This window comes from Python bivittatus, unplaced genomic scaffold (genome assembly GCF_059951505.1).
Source record: "Python bivittatus isolate LINGU-HERP-01145 unplaced genomic scaffold, Pbiv_v1 ctg000220_np1212, whole genome shotgun sequence".
In the NCBI taxonomy this organism is placed as follows: domain Eukaryota; kingdom Metazoa; phylum Chordata; class Lepidosauria; order Squamata; family Pythonidae; genus Python; species Python bivittatus.
The window spans coordinates 7240803-7249811 of NW_028277048.1; the positions used below are offsets into that span (position 1 = coordinate 7240803).

The 9009-nt window shown below is 40.7% G+C and overlaps 1 protein-coding gene and 1 non-coding gene across 2 annotated transcripts; both read right to left on the bottom strand.

Moving 5' to 3' along the window:
- Positions 1-2989: 2989 nt before the first annotated feature.
- Positions 2990-7607, bottom strand: SSR4 (signal sequence receptor subunit 4). The gene is made up of 6 exons (XM_007420498.4): positions 7468-7607; positions 6328-6446; positions 5751-5825; positions 4900-4989; positions 4264-4329; positions 2990-3122 (listed from the first exon to the last, which is right to left on the bottom strand). The coding sequence occupies exons 1-6, from the start codon at positions 7532-7534 to the stop codon at positions 3018-3020; spliced, it is 522 nt and encodes a 173-aa protein (XP_007420560.1). The 5' UTR covers positions 7535-7607; the 3' UTR covers positions 2990-3017.
- On the bottom strand, positions 6064-6200 carry LOC112540489 (small nucleolar RNA SNORA42/SNORA80 family). Its single transcript, XR_003084573.1, has one exon. It is a non-coding gene; the product is annotated as a small nucleolar RNA SNORA42/SNORA80 family (small nucleolar RNA).
- Positions 7608-9009: the final 1402 nt, after the last annotated feature.

Below are 9009 nucleotides of genomic sequence, written 5' to 3' on the forward strand. Positions count from 1 at the left end.
CAAAAAACATGAAATATGATTCCCAAGCTGCCAAAAGATTGCCCACCTCATGCTAAATACAGTGGTACCTCGGTTCACGAACTTAATTTGTTCCGCAACTCTGGTCGTGAACCGAATTGGTCGTGAACCGAATCAAATTTTCCCATAAGGTTCAATGTAAATACGGTTAATCCGTTCTGACCCCTACAAATTTGGTCGCCAACCGATTTTTGATCGCGTCCCGAATCAAATTTCCCCATAAGGTTCAATGTAATTATGGTTAATCCATTCTGAACCATGTTTTTTTTTTTAAACCGCAAAAATATGAAACAAAATACAGTACGAAGAGAGAGAAAGCTAACCTTGCTCGACGTGACTTCTGGCGTGGAGGACAGGAAGGTGGGCAGGGAGGCGGTTACTGCTTGGAGGGAGAGTCCCCCTCCCTACAGGAAGCCGTGACTACGTGTCACGGGAGGGAAAATGGCCGCGGATCCTGTTCGTCACCCGATCTGGCGTTCGTGAACGGAGGCAAAATTTTGAGAACGGAGCTGTTCATGAACCGAATTGTTCGTGAACAGAAGCGTTTGTGAACTGAGGTACCACTGTAATTGCTCAACCTTGTTTTATTTAATAAAGCATTATTGTGGAATTACAATCACACTAAACTGTGATCCAGAGTTTATGGACTACAAGTGGTTGAGTTCACATTAGTTCACATTGAACACTGAGTTCACACTAAGCCAAAATCAAATAAATCACATGGTTTCGTATAGGTATTATGTGAATTTGGTCACTTCCGCAACATACTAGTGGAATTTCTGAAGCCCTAGTTACTAAATAAACTTTCATATTTTCTGAATAGCCTAGAATATCATATAAAACATGCATGAGTCTGGATCAATGGAATCTCCATTTAAAAAGGATTCAGGTAGTTAAGTTGGGGATATATCCCTAAAACCTGCTGAGCTATGCACCTGAAAGAGTAGCACCCAGCTGGATGCTGGATGAGCCAAAGGTCTTGCTTGGCAATCTAAGAGTTTTAGATAATGGCAAAAACTCACCATTTATAACAAAGGACAGTGGCCAAAATTATTCTGCATCGCCAGTCTCGTAGAGTGGAATGAAAGTTAGCATGCTGGGTTCAGCCTTGCTTTGCCTGTGGTATTACTAGGCATGCTTTTTCTCCTGGATGTAATTTTTTAAAATCTCTATTGCACCAGCTTAAATAGCATGTTTTTTTTTTCCACAAAAAATTCTGAGAATTGTATTGTGAATGAAATACTTTTCATACATCTATATACATAGATTCCAGGGCTCATAGGAAGGACAAAATACAGATCTGTGTTCATGATGTGTCAAATGCAATACTAAGAACAGGATTCTCTTATATACTCTGTAAACCAGTAATAGGTGAAGATACTCAGCATGAAAATTTTTTTTTAAAGTTACACCCAGGAGAAAAAGTATGCCTAGTAACACTCCAAGCAATGCAAAGCTGAACCCAGCATGCTAACTTTCATTCCACTTTAAGATTGGCAATGTAGAATAAACACAAAAGCCTTGAAATGAGCTACAATTGAAATCAGCAATTAGACACTTCAGGGCTTGCACCACCCACTCCAGGTTACAACCCGGTAGAAGGAATAGAAACTGTCCAGTACTTTGGAAATTGGTTAGGATGCAAACAAACTTCTGCCTTACAGGAAGCACCAACCATACCCTCTTATGCCTGTAGCCTAATTTTCAGCCCTACCACTGTTTGAATTTATTTCTATATTAAAACCCATTTCCACTGCCTCTTCCATTTACAGGTAGTCCTTGCTTAGTGACTGCCTCAGACAGCAACTGTTTGCAGTTATGACAGTGATGAAAAAGTAACTTTGTGACCAATGCCTGCATTTATGAACTTCGCAGGTCTGTAAAGCAAAGGAAACATTAAGATCATAGTCAGTCATATGATTTTTCACTTAGCAACGGTTTCACTTAACCAAGTTGCTGGTCCTAACTGTGGTACTAAACAAGGACTACCTGTAGACACAGAAAGAATGGAATAAATATGGCCTGTAATTAGTAGCAAGTTCCATTAGGAATCTTTCCTGTTATGCTCTTCCCCTCATTTGACTGTTTTCTAGTAAACATTCTGATTTCTAGAAAAATACTTGAAACTGAAGAGTTTCAAACCCTTTAGTTTACACAATGGTCTGTAAAACTGTAACGGAATTTGACTTCCACACTGGTTCATATGCAGACTGCAGGAGCTAAAAATCTTACTTAACTGTAACAGTAGCACGTTACAAATATAAGGATAGCCATACATTCTCTGTTACTGCTGGAAAAAGGACCCATTCCCAAATTAGAAAGATTCACCCATTTCTAGGATCGGTATATTATAGTCAGTGATGCTCTCCTTACAGCCCCCTCATGGCAGGTTTTCCTCTTTTTAATCTGGCATGAACACAACTTTAGAGCAGTGAGGTAATCCCACTCTTGCCGCAGTGGCTCACACCAGGAGCTGCTATCATTAGACAGATAATGAGCTGTAGCATAATTGACTGCACCCAGAGATGCATTGCTTAATGGGATTAAGGCAAAGGAAAATGGGCCTTAACTCAGGAGTGGGAAGTAATCAGCCATCACAGCCAACCACTCACAATTCAGAATGTTAGTTTGGCAGAGAAAAGTATGCACCTTTATGGTGTGTGTGTGTGTATCTTCTGCTTCTCTCTGGGACTCCAATGGGTCCTTTTAGTTCTTTCGTTAGGCAGTTTGATTATCCTCAAAAAAAACTACTTTGAAAGGCAGCAAGAAGGAAGATCAGCAAATGCTCTCTGATCCAGCTGCAACAGGCTCTTACACTCAGCTATTATTCTGACCTGCTTCAAACCAAAACAACGTGTGATGGAAATTAAGAATCAGGTGCTGATAAGCCACATGGGGACTATTTTTGATGTGGCAAAGGCAGCTATGGGGGAAATCTTTACCTTCCAAAGAAAAGGCAGAAAGCAGCAAAGTTGGTATAGAGAGTTTATTGAAGTGCTTTATGCCTGGATGTTGCTCTTAGCAGTGAATGCCATATAATATATCAGGAGACCAATTAACGCTGCCAGTACCTCAGTGGAGACCCAGGGTCCGCTCCAGGCACCCTGCAACGGGAATGTGGAAAGAACAGAAACATGTTCAATGCAGAGCATGGTTAAAGGAAAGAATGAGAAGCAGTAGAACTACATTTTCTGGATGCTATGATTTTTTAATCCTTCTCTGGACCACAAGGACACAACTGCAGCAGCAGAGAGGTCAGTTGTACCAGAACATATCATCTGAACCTAAGGAACTACATCTAGATTTGGCCTGTCTGTAGTGTGAGAAACCTCAGCCAAGTAATAAAACTGGCCAGTGTGGAATAATTAACTAGATCGATCATGCAATCGTAGGGTTTTTCTCTTTTCAAGATTTTCTCCATTACTCAGCAAAACAGTCAAAGGACCACAAAAGGAGGTACTGAGCAGGGGGAAACTCTGAAATAGTAAAGGTACTGAGGGAGTGGCCCAAATGCAGCCTGTCAGGGAAGACCATTGAGATTTTCTGGGCAGAAGTAAGTGTGGCATATATGCTTCCACTGTGCACATCTGGAGGAAACTGATTTGAGCAATCTTCCTATTAATGGGGACTCAAAGGAATAGCTCTGTGTTTTGAAACAGAGACAAACTTTTTAGCTTCACTAGTTTGCCTCCTATGAAATGTCTGATGTATGAGTGGCCCATTATGAGAGTCATTTTATGTACAGATACAATCGTCTCTGGCAATCATTTTGTGCTTGCTAGTATAAAAAGTTTAGAAACCTCCTTTCTACGATACAGCAAAATATTAATACTGAACACAAATTCAATCCTTTCCCTACCTCCTGTAAGCTATAGCTATCCCTACAATCCAAATTAAAAATACATTAAGTCTTTGTTATGAATTGGCCCTTTATATCTAACACATCACACTCTCTTCTTTTAATAGTGTACACGGTCTTTATCTCATCTCTCCCTGAATCAAATCCTAAGTGGTACAAATAATATCCTCATCCTTGGGGTGGAAGGCATTAACTCTTTCCTTGCAGCAAGTACCCAAGCAACTGTAAAGAAACCATCACAGAACACACAAACTGCATTCAGAAACTAGCATATGCTATAAATAGCCTGGTTTATCCAATTGTGGTTATAGTACTGAAGGTCCAGCTTGGTTACACTGGCTACCTATTACAGAATGTCCCACAGAAGCTGCAGGTATTTTACTCACCCGATGATCCACGCTGACTGTAAAAAGAGGCTTGATCTCTGAGACATCCTCATTGTTGCGTTGAGCCTAAGGGAGGGAAGAGAATCCAATAGCTGAGTTAAGGCTCAGATTAATTAATCAAAGGCCCATGGCATAATCTCTTGACACCATTATCTACTTACACTGAAGAGACACTACATGGATAGAATTAGCAGAGGAAAGCATGGTGGGTTGACAATACATCTAGCAGTGAAAAAGAATGCCAGGACAGGGGTTTTAGTCAAAGTCAATGTAGGTGAGGTAGTTCTTAAATTTTAATCTCCCTGGATCATCTGATGAAGAAGAATGCCTCAGTCTCAGTTCCAAGTACACACAGACATGCTGTGGTATGTCAGTAACAAGGGAAATATTATTTTACTTAGAACTGTATCATTTTTTTCACACAACAGAAGGCAATATGGAATTAATTCATGGGATTACAGCTCCAAGACCAAGGTTTTTTTTCTTAATCATGCTACTGGAAGGAAAGTCAAGCTGCCAACTTTAATACTAAAATGTAAACATTCAGTTTCCCCATTCCTATATTGATCACGAATCTGCACATAGTCTACAAAGTCTACCTAAATCTTTTCCTTCCATCCATCAGAGCAGTCTCACCTTGCGCAAGATACTATAGGACTCCTCATCAAAAAACTTCACCTCATAGGTGCCAGAGCGAGCCAGCTTATGTTCCATGCTCCAAGAAACCTGGCCAAGAAAAAGATACAGGGTCAGTGGTAAGAAAAGCTGCCTCTTTCTTTGATAGCACAGGTACACAAATGAACATACACCCAAAGACATTCACACAGATGTGCCACTCGCTTCAGTAGCCAGGGCTATAATAAACCAAACAAGCCAATGGTTCGGAGTGGCAATTTCCTTTAGCATGGAGAACAGAAGGAGGGACTCACAGAATCAGACCCACCACAAAACCAGAGCCATGCATTTATGGTGCGAAATCACTTCCTTATCCAAAGTTATACAGTATGAGGATTGGCAACTTATTCTTCATTGCCAATCTTAAATGCCCTTAATCCTACTACAGAGTAAGTATTGTTGTCATTTATTTATTCAATCAAATTTCCAGGCTGCCTCCAGCACAGACAAAACTCAATTCTTATAAGTAACTTATATGTTGCACGATTTTCATATCACAAGCCTTCTAGATTGTAATAGACAATGTATATTTCATATTAAAAAATCAAACTATGAACTAGCATTTCTGATATGACAGTTTCTTCCTTTTACATTTTTAAATAATGAAACCAAGACTGCAAGAATATGAAGACAAACCAAGGCAGAATTTTAACAATAACCTCACAAGTTCCAGAAAAGTCGAATCCAAGTATTCATTCCCAAATTAGCTGATGTGTAAAAATGTTACAATTTCAACTGACATCCAGTACAGACTTGTTCAAAGGGTAAAATTAGCATTTATTGACTATAGTAGGAATCATGCTTATTCTTACCTGATAGCGACCAACGTCCTGACCCCGCGTAACAGGGAATTGCTTGCCATTGACATCTGCATAGAGGGCAACATTCTACAGAAAGGAAGAATGATGAGTATCAGAGTAACAGAAATCCACAAAATATTCTCATCTTAAAATTCTAATTGTCCTGCAGGAGGAACCTGGAATAACAGGAAAGACAGACTCATTCTCTGCCCCCAGATCAAATGCCAACATGCCCTCCAAACTTGCCTTTAATAGAAAATCCAGTGGAGAGGGAAGTCAAGATTTTCTATCAATAAAAGAACTCGGCTACTTTTGTGTCATTTTTAAATGTACCACCCACATCAGTAGCTAGGACTACAGTAAGTCAGACCAGCCAATGGTTCGGAGAGATAAGTTTCTCTGGCATGGAGTCCACTATGGGAAGCCCATGGAAAGGGACCTACCATAAATCCAAAGCCATGCACATGATGGGACAGATTCACTGTCCTATCATAATCATTAGAACACAATTTACTATATCTATGGCAAATTTCCCAGATTGTATTTCCTTTAAAATGTAAAAAAAAAAAAAAATCATTCAGGCACTTACTTGTGCTCCATTTTTACAGGTGAGGGAGATCTCAACAACAAAGACTGTTTCAGAAGAAATAACAGCATCTGAGGTAGTATAGTAGGATGGGGAGATAACTGGTTCTGTGCAGGTTTCAGCTACCAGGAAAGAAAATAAGTTTACCAAAATCAAAATATTTAGAGCTTGAAGTGGGGGTTACCAGTTTGCCAGGCCATTCAATTAAGATGCTCAAAGAAATGAAGTCCTTACTGAGCTCGCCATCTCATACTGGAACGTCTCAAGGTATTCTTAAAAATTGCATTGTACCATAATCAGCAGCTACTACAACTACCTCACACTTCAGAAATATAGCTATGTGCTTATATTCCCAGAATAAGGATGGTTGAGTTTATCTCTTCCACAAGCATTTCTAAAGTTGACACCTCATTTCACTGTGATGGCATCTCAGTTATGGAATCTCTTGTTCAAGATGATAGATTAAACTGTTCTGGAGTAGGGAATACTACATTTATTATATTATCTATCTACCTATACTATATATACATACAATTTGACAGCTGCTTCAAAAGCTTTGGATGTAAATTGGTTCATGCACTAAGAAAGCAGGTACAGTGCAAACAATAATCAAACTTATAACTAAACTACTTTCATCCATAGGGAAATGTATGTGTTACAAAGCTCTATTATATCAAAACTTGCCATTAAGTTGAGAGGCAGTGGCAAGATAACTAAAATGTGAAGAGGACTGAAGTTTCATGAATAAAAAGCATTTAGAGACTGAAGATTTGCTTAAGGCAATTAGGATAAACGTGTGTGTAGGGGTAGAAATTAAAACCAACATTCTATTTTACACAATACAGCTAGCAGCTAAGAGACTATCAGTCATTATGTTGCTTTTCCCAAAACGGATTTTTTTTAAAAATCACTTTTTTCTTTTTCTGAAAGAAAGAAACTGAATTGTAGTAGTTACCAATTATTGCTAAAGATAATATAAACATTAATAAATCGTTGATAACTCATTTCCCCCATATGCAGGTCACGAGGGAAGGTGCTCGGAAGGGCCCACGAGCCAGACCAGGCCCAGGGGCCAAGTGACTCCCACGAGGTGGATGAGAAAGGAAAACAGGCTACACGAAGAGTCACGGAAGATCTCCATACCTCGCACCCCGCTCAGCACCAACAACGTGGACACCAACCACGGCAGCCCCAACCCGGCCCCCGCCATCACCTAGCAGGGAAAGAGCGAGGAACGACCAACCTGCTCCCGTTAAGCCAAGCCGTCCGCCTCCGGCGCGAGGGACATTGGGAAAGGCCACCAACCAATCAGCAGAGGCGGCACTACTGTACTCCAGCAACGGCTGCTGTACCACGTGACACGGGGCGGGGTGAGCAGAAAGAAACGTGGCCTTCTGCGAAAGGAATGTTTCTAAAATGGCTGCTCGGAACTTTTGTTGCCCTGCCAATGGCGAGAGGGCGGAACCAGCCGAAGGCGATTCCAACTGCGCAGGCGTCACATAGAACTTGTTTCTTTCCCGAGGGCGGGTTGGGTCAGGTCGCGCGTGCCCGAAGAGAGGCTGCTAGGGGAGTTCTGAGCGCTAGTGGTGTAATTGCTTAGACGGCGCTCAATTAGGGATAAGTATATCCGCGGTAATTATTTTGCAATGGCCGCCCAGTCGCTGTTGCTTAACAACAAAATAATTAGAAAACACTTTTTGAGAAAAGGTGTTTGGAACAATTGCAGAATAGATCGATTGCCGTGGAACAGAGATGTAAGAGAGGCAACCTCGTCAGAGGAGCACGAAGATAAAAGCCGCTTTTTTTCGGCTAATTAAATGTTACGGAGAATAATTCCGCCGAACATATTTCAACCGTCTGCACGTTGCTGCAGCAAAAAGCATGGATCTGGGTGGTGATCCAGTTACATGTCGGGGAGGTTGGGAGTTGCACTCAACCCAGGATATCGGATGGGCATGTACTGTAGAAGAGACCCGGCTCTACAGTCAAAAGGGGAAACGGAGCCAAAGCCAATTAAGGGTTAGGTTAATAAGCACTTCAACTGACGGGAATTTGGCCTTGAAGTAAGAAGGCTTGGAGTGGCTGATTCTTTTGCTTCTGATAGTAATTAATGTGCCTCTTCAGGTAAATAAACCACAATGACATCCATGAAAATAGAAACTTGGGTGTGGAAACTATCCAATTGATTACCCAGAATGCCACAAATAGTTTTCTGCCATGGCATAGAAGTTGTGGATGTCTGCTCTGTACACCCAGCTCCTGGCTCTGGGGCAACAAGCTGGCTCTTTTGAGGCCGTGGAAGTTAATCTGAAGAAATACAGGGATTTAAGGATACAATATCACTGTGGTACCTCACTCCCGTCACTTGGTCACCAAGTGAGGTAGAGAAGGAGAGTATTGCTTTCAATAAATAATCCTGTTTTTGTCCATTTTTGCTATTATGACTAAGTTCACATATCGCACTATACCATAATTTGTTTTTTGCTAGCTTATTATATAAACCTAAAAGTTTGTATGGTTTTTTAATCAAGTTTGTGGCTTAGCCTGAGATAATTTGTCCAATTCTGGTTTATCCAATAAACCATGTTTTAATGTGAGGGAAGTCTTCAGAAGGTATTGTCATTAAAAAAAATCAGCTAATGATCTTGGTTGTGTCATTTAGGATTAAAAGTTCACGTGGACATC